The sequence below is a fragment of the Octopus bimaculoides genome, chromosome 3, assembly GCF_046866305.1.
Source record: "Octopus bimaculoides isolate indiv1 chromosome 3, ASM4686630v1, whole genome shotgun sequence".
Taxonomy (NCBI): domain Eukaryota; kingdom Metazoa; phylum Mollusca; class Cephalopoda; order Octopoda; family Octopodidae; genus Octopus; species Octopus bimaculoides.
Window position 1 is genome coordinate 69,281,165 of NC_142930.1, and position 15,242 is coordinate 69,296,406.

Consider the following 15,242-nt stretch of genomic DNA (forward strand, 5'->3'; position numbering starts at 1 on the left):
ACTCACTGGAAACGAAGAAAAACTCTCTCTCACGTGACCTTATCTGAAGGCCACGATTGGACGGTATGTACCCTGGCGCGAAGCAAAACTGGGGACAATTGCCGCGCAAATGAGAACCAATCAGGGTGATGGCCAGAAGGGTCCAAGGCAGCCGAAGGCTAGATGTTAGCCACTTCGTTATCGTTTATGATTGAATACCCGAGAGAGAGGTTTCACTACAGTCGCATTGGACAAAAATTAGTAGAAAAACAGTTATGAGGTAAAATGTTACAAAATTTAATATCGGTAAGTAAAGAAGTAAGAAGTAACGCTTAAGCAATAAGAATAAAGAATATATTTCTAAAGTGAATGTTTACGTTCTAAGACGGCGAACTGGTTAGCGCGCCGCGCCAAATGTTTAATGGTATTTCGTGTCTTTTTGTTTTGGGTTCAAATTTCTCCGAGGTCAACTTTGACGTACAGATTATTTAATTATTTTCTTTTTTAATTAAACACTTTCAAACTTCCGATACTGGTAGAATGTGTCACATAGAATAGGGCTTATTCTTAACGTTTTTGACAAAATTTTGTATTTTAGTAGCGGTATTTCGTCTGTCTTTACGTTCTGAGTTCAAATTCCGCTGAGGTCGACTTTGCTTTTCATCCATTTCGGATATATTCAATTAGACGTACAGATTATTTAATTAATTTTTTTAAACTAAACACTTTCAAACTTCCGATACTGGTAGAATGTGTCACATAGAACACATTAACGTTTTTGACAAAATTTTGTATTTTAGAAGTTATTTCGTCAGAAGCTACAGAGTGGCAATGGACAAATTCGTGTTTGATAAGTGCCAATACACGAAACTCTCGACTTTTGACTTATACTCTAACTTCTACTGATGATATATATACGTATTATATGTTTAAAAAAATCTCATCACGCAATCAAACCAATGAAAGAGCTTCTACCTGTTCGCTCGACACGCTAAAAATAGCAGCCAAAGTATTCCCCTACCTAAATTACACGCCCATTGTATGTAATATCCTAGATTATCCCTAAAAAGACGGTTTGCCGAAGGCTGGAATGTCTTTGATGATAGGTTTGCAGTATCAAGGTTGATTTGAGACTAAATAACAACATTGTGGTCAATTTCTATATTAACACCTGCACGATTTTCACTAAGAAAAAAAAATGATTTTTTTGCATGGAATCAAGTACCTTGACCTCCTAATATGCTGCAAATCCCTTATTTTGTTCGGAAAAAATGAGGTGCCCCCCCCCCCCCACTTAATTCCGAAATCAATGGAAATTTTTTTTTTCGTTGAATGAATTCCTGTGACCTCCTAATATTGCAAAATTAGGTTGCTTAAGGTGAGCCTGATAACTGATGGTTTTGGGGTCTTGTTGTTTGTAACTTTTGGTGAACCATGGTGCAACCAACAACTTTGTAAAAATCCCTGCCATAATTTGGTGTGGATGGGTAATATCAAATGATTCAATCACAACATGTATTTAAATTAAACATGAAAAAAAATCGAAATATTATCATCACTTTGATGGAAAGACTGAAATATTATCTTTCAGTATTTCATAAGGTAAAATCTTAAATTATTAGTTGACACATTATTAATTATCTTATAGCAACCATGCCTGAAAAATCATGGATTACATGGAAAAATGCGTGCATGAAAAGTCATATTCTTAAGATAATAAACCTAGAAAACTACAGGACAAGTTATTATATATGTAAAAGTATAGGACAAGCTATTACTTCTAGTAAAGTAAAGAATAAGAAACTTTTTACTTTAAAATATTGCCGCTAAAATTAAAATTTGAATATTAAAACTTATTTTATTATAGTTTACAAATAACACTATACTTGTTTAAGTAGAATTTGGCTAATTTACTACCTTAAATACAGAAAAAAGTGACTAATTAGACACACTTACAAATTAGCTGAACAGTTTTGTACAATAAATTTAAAAGATGAGAATTGTAAAGAGCGATAAATTAGAAGAACTGGCATTCTTTGCGGCAATATTTTAAGTAAAACATTTCTTATTCTTTACTTTACTAGAAGTAATAGCTTGTCCTATACTTTTACAGGTGTAATAACTTGTTCTGTACTTTTCCAGGTTCATAATCTTAAGAATATTACTTTTCATGCTCGCATTTTTCCATGTAATAAGGATGTGGGAAAAATATAACTAATTATTGCATTCATACGTCTTTCTTTTTATCTCTAATCTTTTACTTGTTTCAGTCATTGGACTGTGGCCATGCTGGGGCACTGACTTGAGGGGTTATAGTTGAAAAAATCGACCTCAGTACTTATTCTATTGGTCTCTTTTTGCCAAACCTTTAGATTACAGGACATAAACTAACTAACATCTGTTAGTGATGGGGACAAACACAAGCACACATCTATATATATTATCTGTACACGCACGCAAACACACACGCACACCCACACGTTGAACTTCTTTCAGTTTCCGTCTATCTTTTCCACTCACAAGTCTTTAGTCGGCCAGCATCTATCGTAAAAAGCTACCCAAGACGCCACGTAGTGGGACTGAAGCTGGAAACATGTGATTGGGATTCTTATCACAAAAGTCATTTATTTGTCTAATCCTTTGCCAATCTTGCTTCGTATAGATCTTACCACTCTGATAATAATTTCTGGTTAAGATAATCACTTTTTGCAAAAAGAGAAGAGTTACCTTCCTTGAAATTGTCTTATTTTTGTCATCTGTTAGAGTTGTTCCCCATCGAATTAAAGTATACTAAGCCTAAAATTACATCAGTGGTGAGAAAAATCATTATTTAACTTACTAATCATTATTTAAATTACTAATCTGCAGAGAATGCAGTCCAAAAGTTTTGATTTATTAATATTAATCAATGGAATGCATTGAAGTAATGCGTTTGATCTTTAGCACTATGTGACAAGTCAGGCCTTACTTTGGTCTTCTTCACCCTTTGGCATTCAGATTACTCTGTCAAATTTAATGCTTATTTATTCACATTGTTTTGAATTAATCATGCATTATTTCATAGCTTCGAGGTTTCGACGATGTAATTCTTTATTTTTAGAATGAGATTGATGTAAGGGAGGCGTGAGATGTTGGATCAGACCCAGTTTGAACATAAAAGAGGCAGAATATTTCGACTGGTTATGACCAGTTTAAAGGGTTAAACCTCAACAGCAAAACATAGTCTAACCCTTACTCCACATCTCAAGTATATAAGATTGTCATGCAGAAACACAAGATGGCTTTATATCTTAAAATAATGACCAAAAAAAAAACTATTTTGAGATTTTCTTGTTACCAGAATTAATCATTAACTCTTTAGCGTTTAAACCAGCCATATCCAGTCCAAATAGTTTATGTTTTAAGTTCAAGCCAGCCAGATCTGGCCTGTCACATCTATCCCATGTTGACATTCTATAAATAATCACATTATCAAAATCTTGATTCTACAAGGTAATAAATTATTAATTCAAAACAATGTGACTAAATAAGTATTACATTTGACTGAATAATCTGAGTGCTAAAAGGTTGATATAAGGATTGCTCTCATTACTAAGGCTGTAATTTTAAATAAATAAAATTTCCCAACTGATTACTTCAAGTGTATTCTTGTGTAATTTTTCTCAGTTGGTCTTTGAAGTTTAATATTTCTTTATAATAAATATTACTTTGATACACAAATATATCACACTTATTCAGAGCATAAATATTCCATACAGTATGTACAATACTAAATGATATAGTACAAATATAAAGAGGAATATATTTAATATACAAGTCAGCTTATCGAATGAATGTATTACATATAGCAATATATACAGGAGCCATTCCTGTGGCACTGGCATCTACTATACTCAAATGGTGCTTTTTACAGGCCACTGGCATGGGTGCTGCTAGGCAGTACTAGCACCGGCCATGACAATGGTTTCACTTGACTCAACAGGTCTTCTCAAGCACAGCATATTGCCCAACAATTGAATGGTACTCTTAAATGGGCCAGTTATGTGACACTGGCATCGGCCACGCCTATGATCTCACTTGGCTTGCTGGGTCTTCTCAAGCACAGCATATCTCCAAAGGTCTCAGTCGCTTGTCATTGCCTCTGTGAGGCCCAATGTTCGAAGGTCATGCTTCACCACTTCATCCCCTGTCTTCCTGGGTCTATTTTACCACAAGATCCCTCCACAGGTCTTCTTGGCTCTACCTCTTCCTCTAACACCCTCCACTGTTAGGGTGTGACACTTCTTCATACCACTGTCCTCATCCATACGTGACACATGACCATACCAGTGCAGTCATCTCTCTTGCACACCACTTCTGATACTTCTTATGTCCAACTTTTCTCTCAGAGCACTTACACTCTGTCGTGTATACATATTGACATTTCACATCCAGCATATTGACATTACACATCTAGCTTCATTTCTTTCAAGCCTACACATGTCCTCAGTGGTCACAGCCATGGCTGTTCACACACATGCATCATACAGTCCACCTTTCACTCTGAGCAAGAGGCCCTTTGTTACTAGCAGATGTAGGAGCTCTCAGAACTTTGCTCAGGCTATGCTTATTCTGGCAGCTATGCTCTCAGAGCATCCACCCCTGCTACTGACTTGGTCACCAAGGTAACGGAAGATATCAGCTACTTCTAGTTTTTTCCCCTAGCATATGATGGAATCTGTTTCCTGCACATTTTCAGTGTTTATTGCCCCGTTGCTTCTGCCAAACACAAAACTATCTTCCCAGTTAACCTTCCTTTGATATTGATGCACCTCTTATGTGTCCATAGCTTACACCAGGTGCATCTTATGGAGTTTCTACCTACACCTTTTATGGACCTCTATTCCAACCCAGAATTCTTCACTATACTAGTTGCCAATCCTTACCTTACTGACAGCATCCCTGTACATGGCTTGTACAGCTCTCACTAACCACTCATCTATCCCTAGTGTCTGTACTGACCATCAGATAAGGGATCGGGGGACCCTGTCATAGGCTTTCTTCTTGTCAACAAAAGCCAGGTACAGAGGTCTATCTTTGGCTAGGAATTTCTTCTGCAGCTGTCTTACCAGAAATATAGCATCAGTGGACTTTCTCCCTGGCACAAACCCAAATTGCATCTCTAAACTAACTCTCTCCTTAATTTGTTGGGCTATGACCCTCTCCATGAATTTGATCACCTGATCCAACAATTTAATACCTCTAATTATTCTTATCTAATGCATCACCTTTACCTTTGTAGCAGTTGACTATGGTGCTGCTACACCAGTCATTGGGTATGACTACTTCATGTATCACTTGGTTGACTATATGGGTGATTAAGCTATAGCCTACACCGCCAAATATTTTAAGCATCTCTTCATTGATTCCTGATGGGGGGGGGGGGGCTTTCTCTGTCTTCATACTCTTAATTGCTTTATCTACCAAGGCACTGTCAATTCAGATAGCTGGTCTCTCTGTTGGGTTGACACTTGGCAGACTTTCTTTTTCCTATTCATTCTCTTCATTTAACAACCTTTCATAGTGGCATCTCCAAGTCTCTCTCTTGGAGAATTTAAAAACAAACGCAAACTCTCTTTGCTTGGAAAAATTGAGAGGAAATTAAAATAAACAATATGTAAGAAAATTTTATTGTATTTTACACGTTAGTGAGGGTATAAGGGCAGAGTATGAAATACTATTTTTAAACTCTAAGACTTGGACAAAAACTGAACAGAAGTGAAAGATTATAGGTTGAGAATAATTCAGCTAATATTCATTTATAACACTAACACAAAGCCACACATTTTGAGGAAGGTATATTTGATTAAATTAGCCCACCACACACACATACACTTTTATGTTATCAGCCCCAGATGGATAAAAGGTAAAGTAACCTCAGTTGGTTTTGAATTCAGAACATAAAGTGCTATGACTAAACACTGTTAATAAATCTGATAGTGATGTAGGAGCCACTAAATAGTACGAGATTAAGCAGATTAGATGTAGAATTAAGAAAGCAATGACAAGGAATTTAGTTTTGCTTTGCACAGTTCTGAGTTCAATTCTAACTAGAATTGACTTCACTTTGCACCAAGATAGTAAACAAGCAATATAATGATTTATTTCATGGATTACACTTCTCTCTCATAAAAACTTGTTTGGTGTCAGTATGTGAAAACAGTTGGAATGTTTTTTTTCAATCTTTAATGGTTCACCACATTTTACAACTTAGTGTACAGTCACTTTTTTTACTGTTCATTTTCATCTTCAAGTCAACCATTCTTCATCTTAGGAGTCTACATAAAAGAGAATAAAGTTTACTTTAGTATTTTTTAAAATTAAAGTTATGACAGACCAACATATTTAGACACTTATATATCTTTATCTTTTACTTGTTTCAGTCATTAGACTGTGGCCATGCTGGGGCACTACCTTGAAGAATTTTCAGTCGAATGAATTGACACCAGTACTTTGTTTTTAAAGCCTAGTGCTTCTCCTATCAGTCTCTTTTGCCAAACCACTAAGTTACGAGTATGCAAACACACCAAGCACTGATTGTCAAGTGAAAGTGGGGGACAAACACAGACATAGACACATTCATATATATATATATATTATAAGGTTTTTAACTTTTAAATTTTCATATTCAAAAGAGACAGAGACTTCAAACTCGATATATCGATTTATTCACCACTCCATGTTAACATTTCTGTGCCAAACTTATCCAGTGACTGGTCCATTGGATTTTGACATTTGGCACTTCTTCAGGAATGGTTACCATCGGAACAAAACACGAAAAAACACATACATAACGATCATTAAATTATTAAAATCCCGTTACAGTTCATCTGCCTGAAGAAGTGCCAAATGTCAAAATCCAATGGACCAGTCACTGGATAAGTTTGGCACAGAAATGTTAACATAGAGTGGTGAATAAATCGATATATCGAGTTTGAAGTCTCTGTCTCTTTTGAATATGAAAATTTAAAAGTTAAAAACCTTATAATATAAATATAAACTGTGAGAACGACCCTTAAGGAATCTAGTTAATGATCCCCTAAGGTAAGTTCTTATGCTATATTGGTAACGGTTGCTACATCCTCTGGAAAATTATATATATATATATATATACACATGTAGATACGATGGGCTTCTTTCAGTTTCTGTTCACCAAATCCACTCGCAAGTCTTTTGTCAGTCCTGGGTTATAGAAGAAGACAGTTAGCCAAGGTGGGACTGAACCTGCAAGCATGTGGTTGAGAAGCAAGCTACTTGCAACACAGCCATGCCTGCACTTAGATATGTACATATACATACAGGGTGTGGTCAAAATAATGGAAACACCTAGATTCAAAGCATCATCATTTTGAAATATCTATAAAATCATCAAAAACCTGTTTATTTTTATGTTTTTGGATTTATTATTAGTGTTGGTCATTATATCTTGCTAAAATTGCTATTTCTTTTCAGATATCATCAGAAAAAAGTAATTAAGATTCATTAAAATGACAGATCCATCGGACTTTCAAAGAGGTCAAATTGTTGGTGCTCGTATGGCAGGCGCTAGCATAACGGAAACAGCTGAAATGTTTGGTGTATCAAGAAGTACTGTCTTGAAAGTGATGACAGCCTTTAAGAAAGAGGGAAAAACTTCTTTGTCAAAACAAAACTCCAGAAGAAAACCAAAACTTTTAGATAGAGACTGCCAGACTCTTACGCAAATTGTTAGAAAGGATCACAAAAGTATAGCTTCCAAAATTACTGCAGGGCTTAATGACCACCTTGAGAACCCAGTTTCTACAAAAACTGCTCGCTTCACAAAGCCCGATTTCATGGGAGGGCTGCAATCAGAAAACCACTACTTTCAAAAACAAATATTGCAAAGTGTTTAGAGTGGAGTAAAAACCCATAGAATTGGTCCCTAGAGCAGTAGAAGAATGTTATTTTCTTGGACGAGTCATCCTTTACCTTATTTCCAACCACCAGTTGAGTATACGTGTGGAGATAGCCAAAAGAAACATTTGACCCAGACTGCCTTCTTCCAACTGTTAAACATGGCGGAGGATCTGTGATGATCTGGGTGGGGGGCTATATCTTGGAAATCCACTGGCTCAATGGTCTCCCTTCATGACAGAATTAATAGTCAAGACTATTTAAGCATTTTATCTGGTCAAATTCATCCTATGGTTGCAGAACTGTTTCCAGAGGGAAATGCAATCTTTCAAGATGATAATGCACCAATTCACACAGCTAAAGTTGTTACTGAATGGCACAAGGAACATTCTCGTGAAGTTGAACATCTTATCTGGCCACCACAGTCCCAAGATCTCCATATTATTGAACATTTCTGATGCATTTTAGAAAAACAAGTAAGGAGCTGATATCCTCCATCATCATCACTACAAAAACTGGAGATTGTTTTAGCTGAAGAATTGACAAAATTCCTTTGGAAACAATTCAAACTTTGTACGAGTCCATACCTCATAGAATTCAAGCTGTAATTATTGCCAAAGGCAGTCCTACCCAATATTAAAATTAATTTGTTTGAAATTTTAAGGTGTTTCCATTATTTTGTCCAACCCCTGTACATATATGATGGGCTTCTTTCACTATCCATTGACCAAATCCATTCACAAGGCTTTGATTGGCTTTGTACTAGAGAAGAAGACACTTGTCCAGGATGCTATGCTGTGGGACTGTACACAAATCTGCAGTTAGGAAGTAAACTTCTTAATCATAGAGACCCATGCCTGCACTTAGCCGTGACTAAAATATTTAAGCATACATAATGATCCACATATTAAACAATATAGCAGAGTACAATTAACTATTTGCCTGTTTTGTGAATGCGAAAGCATGTGGCTTAGTGGTCAGGGTATTCAGCTCATGCTCTTACGGTCATGAGTTCAATTCCTGGCAATGCACTGTGTCCTTGAGCAAGACACTTTATTTCACTTTGCACCAGTCTACTTGGCTGGCAAAAATGAGTAGTACCTGTATTTCAAAGGGCAAGCCTTATCATACTCTGTGTCACGCTGAATCCCTGAGGACTATGTTAAGGACACGTGTCTGTGGAGTGCTCAGCGCCATGCATGTTAATTTTACAAGCAGGCCGTTCTGGTAATCAGATCAACTGGAACCCTTGTCATCGTAAGCAATAGAGTGCCAGATTTCTTCTGTTTATTTTTTTGTCCTGTGTATTACATGTGATACACTGGACAAATTTCCTTGGCATCCACACTCACATGATACACACTCTAAATGTTTTTCAACCCCAGAGTAACTGTAGACTTAAGAAAAGAAAGATATATATTACTCAGTACATATGAAATAGGGGCTAACTAAATGCTTAAAAACAAGCATGGATGTTTCAGACAAACTTATTAAAATGCTTTGGGCAGGCAAAGGGTTAAGATAAGAAGCAAAAGATGTTTTAACCATGACATTCTATAACAGACCTTTATTAGTGCCATCATTGTTAGTGGGAGTTCCTGCTTCAGATTCTTCAGTGTTGTAATCATCTACAAATCAGAGTGGAAAAAGAAATATAAGAACTCTTTGAATAATATGATAAAGATTTATATACATACTGTATGAAATGGAGAGAGAGAGAGTGTGTTTGTGTGTGTGTGTGAACACATGCACATACGTATGTATATAGACAGACAGACAGGAAGAAAGATGGAGATATACATATATATATATATATATTTGAAGTTGACGCTGTCACTTCTCACAGTTTCTTGCTCAATGCAAATCTTTCAGGTAAAAACAATACGAATGATAAATATGACACTGCTACAAAGTACTAAACAATGTTTCAGATTTTATTTTCATTGAAGACATCAAATCACATGACCTGTTAGTTGTGCTTGTGCATTTTGGAGTAGATACTGGAGGTAATTTCTTTGTTCGCATTGTTTCTAGGCAGTGTTATTACAATGGTTCTTTTATTTCAAATTTACATTTGATTCTTTTGTTTCAAAGAGAGACTATTTTATTTTAAGTTAAATGAGTTAAGATTTTGATGATTAACTTCTATCTTTTAATTCTTTCAGTTATTAGATTGCAGCCATGCTAGGGCACTACCTTGAAGAATTTTATTCGAAAAAAATTGACCCTCCCCCAGGAATTAAAATCTTTTTGTAAAGCCTGGTACTTATTCTAACAGTCTCTATTGTCAAACTGTTAACTTATGGGGATCTAAACACACTGACACTGTTTGCGAAGTGGTGGTGAGGAGACAAATACACACACACATATATGACAGGCTCCTTTCAGGTTTTGGTTGGCTCAAGGCTGTAGTGGGTGGAAGACACTTGCCCAAAGTGTCATGCAGTAGGACTGAACCTGGGACCATGTGATTTAGAAGCAAAATTCTTACCCCATAGTCATACCTTTAATCAATTTTTGACAGATTGTTCTTATACTGTAATAGATATTTTCCGCTAAGTAGTCAAGACCATTTCAGATTTGGTATCCTGGCTGCTGTGTTGATATCATACATAACTGATTTAATACTGCATTTATTTAGCCATCCACACTTTCTTAGATTACATATATAACAAATATTCTTGGGCTAATAGTTTCTATTTTAGGCACAAAAATGGTTGTGCTCCACAATCATACAGTTTTGGGTTGAATCACATGTCATCTTGAGTGAGTGTCTTCTACTATACACTTAGCCTAACCAATGTTGTGTGAGAGACATTGGTAGATAAAAATTGTAAAAAAAAAAAACATATCCATGCACACACACATGCACAGAGGCATACACATACTCAGACATATTAATACAGAAACATATATCCAAAGATACACACACACACACAAAGGAATACATGCATGCATTTACATATAAACATTCAAACACACTAACATACCTGTTTCATTATGTTCTTTACCATTACCATTTTCAGAACTTGGTTCCTCAAACTCATCTTCATAGTCTCCTAATAATATAAACAAAACTAAATATAGTATGTGTTACAGATGCATATATGCATACATGTATATATATATATATATAAATGGGTTGGACAAAATAATGGAAACACCTAGCATCATAGCATCATAATTTTGAAATATCTATAAAACTGTCAAAAGTTTGTTTATTTTTATGTTTTGGGATTTATTATTAGTGTTGCTCAATACATTTTGCTGTTTCTTTTCAGATATCATCAGAAAAAGGTAATTAAAATGACAGATCCATCGGACTTTCAAAGAGGTCAAATTGTTGGTGCTCATATGGCAGGCGCTAGTGTAACAAAAACAGCCGAAATGTTTGGTGTATCAAGAAGTACTGTCTTGGAACTGATGACAGCCTTTGAGAAAGAGGGAAAAACCTCCTCATTGAAACAAAACTCCAGAAGAAAAACAAAATTTTCAGATAGGGACCGTCGGACTCTTACGCAAATTGTTAGAAAGGATCACAAAAGTACAGCTTCCAAAATTACTGCAGAGCTTAATGACCATCTTCAGAACCCAGTTTCCACAAAAACTGTTCGCTGGGAGCTGCACAAAGCTGGATTTCACGGGAGGGCTGCAATCAGAAAACCACTACTTTCAAAAACAAATATTGCAAAGCATTTAGAGTGGAGTAAAAACCTACAGAATTAGTCCCTAGAGCAGTGAAAGAATGTTATTTTCTTGGACGAGTCATCCTTTACCCTATTTCTGACTACCAGCCAAGTATATGTGTGGAGACAGCATTTAACCCAGACTGCCTTCTTCCAACTGTTAAACATGGAGAAGGATTTGTGATGATCTTGTGGTGGGGGGTATATCTTGGAAATCTGCTGGCCCAATGGTTTCCCTTCATAGAAGAATTAATAGTCAAGACTATTTAAGCATTTTATCTGATCAAATTCATCTTATGGTTGCGAAACTGTTTCCAGAGGGAAACGCAATCTTTCAGGATGATAATGCACCAATTCACACAGCTAAAGTTGTTATTGAATGGCACAAGGAACATTCTAGTGAAGTTGAACATCTTATCTGGCCACCACAGTCCCCAGATCTCAATATTATTGAACATTTCTGGTGCATTCTAGTGAAGTTGAACATCTTATCTGGCCACCACAGTCCCCAGATCTCAATATTATTGAACATTTATGGTGCATTTTAGAAAAACAAGTAAGGAGCTGATATCCTCCATCATCATCACTACCAGAACTGGAGACTGTTGTAGCTGAAGAATTGACAATAATTCCTTTGGAAACAATTGAAACTTTGTACAAGTCCATACCTCATAGAATTCAAGCTGTAATCATTTAGCTTCCATATTCCATGTTGGTACAGACTGGCTGATTTGATAGAATCTGACACATCAAAGAACTGTGTTGAGCACCAATATCTGTTTTGGTAAGGTTTCTATAACTGAATATCGTTCCTAACACCAACCACTTTAGAGAGTGTACCAAGAGCTTTTTTGTAGCACCAGCATGAGTAGGATCACCAAATAGTTGGCAAAACAAGACCCCTTGATTCAGTGGAGTATAGTATTGAGAGAGGTGGATTGCACCAGGTATTAAGAGGCAATTACATAGAAAGATATCTGTGCTCTTCACTGTTTAATTTAATTATAAATTCCTTAACATGCTCTAAGCTTACTAGAAGCAATTCTCTCCTTTTCAATATCGGCAGCAGTCATCCACATGTTTGTAAAACCCTGGTCATATTTTACACATTATCCACACAAACTGATAGTGAAGTGCAATCTTAAATCATCCTGTTGGATAACATGATACGAAAATGCCACCAGAAATTTCAATTTCAATTTTGCACCTAGGAAGAACGTATGGGAGCTTGTGCATTTGTTTGTAAAGAAAATTGTATCTACACAAAGAACTTTTACACAAGGCAAACCTGCAATGAATATATATTACCAGCATGTTAGAAGTTTCTCTCTATCTTTTTTCTTTACTGTTAGGAGAAAAAAGTAAGAAAAAGGAATTAAGCTTAATTAATTTTAAGTCTCTCTCTACAAGAACTTTTACACAAGGTAAATCTGCACTTGAGGTATTTGACCAGCATATAAGAACTTTCCCTCTCTCTATCTCCTTTTTCTACAGCTAGAAGAAACAGAAGAAAATGAATTTAACTTAAGCAGAAGAAAATTAAGGTATTCAACATAATCTCAAGTTTCAAGTTATGTCATACCGATGAGTTCTAGAGAGGACAAAATAGTGCTATTTACAACTACCAGCAGCTTAAAGAATTTTATTTCATTGGAATGGGTAAAAAAAAAAAGCTTATATAGAAAGGAACGGCATAAAGCCATAGAAAATCTGCATCAATAAATTTCGTCTGACACATGCAAGCATGGAAAAGTGGGTATTAAAATGATGATGATGATGAGAATAACACATAGATGCACATACATGCATGCACACACACATCCATAAACACACATAAATATACATATGAATACATAGACAAACAGGAAAATAGGCAGATAAATATAAACATGCATACATACACAAATTCCATCATAACAGTTTATTTCATTTAGCTTTGCTGATATTCTGGAGTTTTTGCATTCAAAAATAGTTGTAATATATGATAAATAACACTGTAACACAATTTTTGTTCTTGTGTAGAAACTGTTATTTCCTATTTGCTTACCCCTGCAAAGTATTAAAAATGGCTAATATTTCCTTCAAACTTTGCTTTTCTTACATTTATTCAAACTCCAAAGAATCCCTTTCAACACATAGCAATGATTATGATCAGATATGCACATATTGTTTGCCAATAAAGGACATGTTCAAGTGGTTAAGGTCAAGCAAATCTGTGATATTGAGCAGAATATTTGCTAGAACAATATTTCTGCTTCAGCAACTCAAGGTTGAATCTGTCTGAAATGTAATGGAAAATAGGTCAGTTTCAAAACATTGATGTCCAGGTCACAAAAGCAAAGTTTGAAGGGAATAGTAGTCATTTCCTTTGATTTCTAGATAGAAGCAAATAGGAAATAATACTTACTGACCAAAAACAAAAAAAATTTTGTTACATAGTGTAATAACAGAACAAAACTCTACAGTGTATTAACTCTTTTAGCAATATACAGCAAAGATACTTGACTTACCATTGTCAGAGCTTGGTTTTTCTTCATGATTCTGCTCATTCTCACCATTAGAAGTTTTTTGAAGTTTTTCTTCTCCTTCAGATTCACTGAACTCCAATTCTTGCATCACTTTCCTGATTCTGCCTTCAACTTCAACTCTGCCTTGTTTCTGTGCAATGTTAATAACTTTCTGGTAATGTTGTACAGCACTGCTTACTTTTTTATCACATGCTGAAATGTATGTGTGTATATATATATATATATATATATATATATATACACACACACACATGTATATGTATATATATATATATATGTGTGTGTGTGTGTATAAAACAAAAGAGGGGGTGTATTTCCACGCAGGAAAAAATATAGGTAATTTTGTTGTTGAAAATGCACCTAAATTTGAAAAAATTGTAATTGTTTAAAATAAATTTATTTACATATATACCAAACTAGTTTCAACAATATTTTTTGCTTATCAATGGTAAAAATTTAGAATTATGAATTAGAAAAACATCTTCAAAAGTTTCAATGTTGACAAATTTAAATGTTCATAACAGACAAATTTAAAATTATGAATTAGAAAAACATGTTTAAAAATTTCGATGTTGACAAATTTAAATGTTCATAATACTCAATAATATTAAAACTGTGCATCAATTTGTTTGAATGTACAAAGCTCATTAGTGTTAGTAGTGTTCAACAAGAAATGAATATCATCAAAGTTTCGGTCATACAAAGTTTAAGAGGGGAAAAAACAAAGGAAAAATGATGATAGTGAAAAAAGGGATTTGGTTTACAATTTCTCCGATTCTCTTTCCTACGTGCATATATATATGCATGTATATATGTTATATATATATATATATACTAGCAGGTCTTCAGCCCGCTGTGTACAGTATTGAAATGTACTCATAAGGCACACATTTGCATTTATCGTAATGCTCATTTTCCTTAAGATAAAAGTCATTAAAAGGTATTCAAGTATTGCATAACATAATTTTAAAAATCTATTTAGAATATCTAAATACAAAAAGTAATATAGATAATAATAGAGAAATGTATTGCATGAAAGTTATAAAACATTTACAGAACTTCAGTGATTTTAACTTATTTATTTGGAGTATATATGAAGGGTTTCTGTGGGCTTCCTACTCTGGAACAATCTACA

General features: G+C 35.0%; 1 protein-coding gene and 1 long non-coding RNA gene across 4 annotated transcripts in view; one reads left to right on the forward strand and one right to left on the reverse strand.

Moving 5' to 3' along the window:
* The first annotated feature begins 62 nt into the window (after positions 1–62).
* On the forward strand, positions 63–11,288 carry LOC149136570 (uncharacterized). The gene is made up of 2 exons (XR_016241075.1): positions 63–285; positions 11,175–11,288. It is a non-coding gene; the product is annotated as an uncharacterized LOC149136570 (long non-coding RNA).
* Positions 5,628–15,242, reverse strand: part of LOC106880937 (outer dynein arm-docking complex subunit 4) — a 41,230-nt gene continuing 31,615 nt past the window's right edge. For 2 of the 3 annotated variants that reach the window (XM_089349192.1, XM_089349191.1), the window contains exons 10-13: positions 14,090–14,299; positions 10,884–10,952; positions 9,459–9,521; positions 5,628–6,296 (exon numbers count right to left, since the gene is read on the reverse strand). In XM_089349192.1, coding sequence (XP_089205318.1) covers positions 6,289–6,296; positions 9,459–9,521; positions 10,884–10,952; positions 14,090–14,299 — 350 coding nt within the window. In that variant the 3' untranslated portion in view covers positions 5,628–6,288. Of the gene's footprint in view, positions 6,297–9,458; positions 9,522–10,883; positions 10,953–14,089; positions 14,300–15,242 lie in introns of those variants that run through there. The other variant, XM_089349193.1, reaches the window with a different exon arrangement.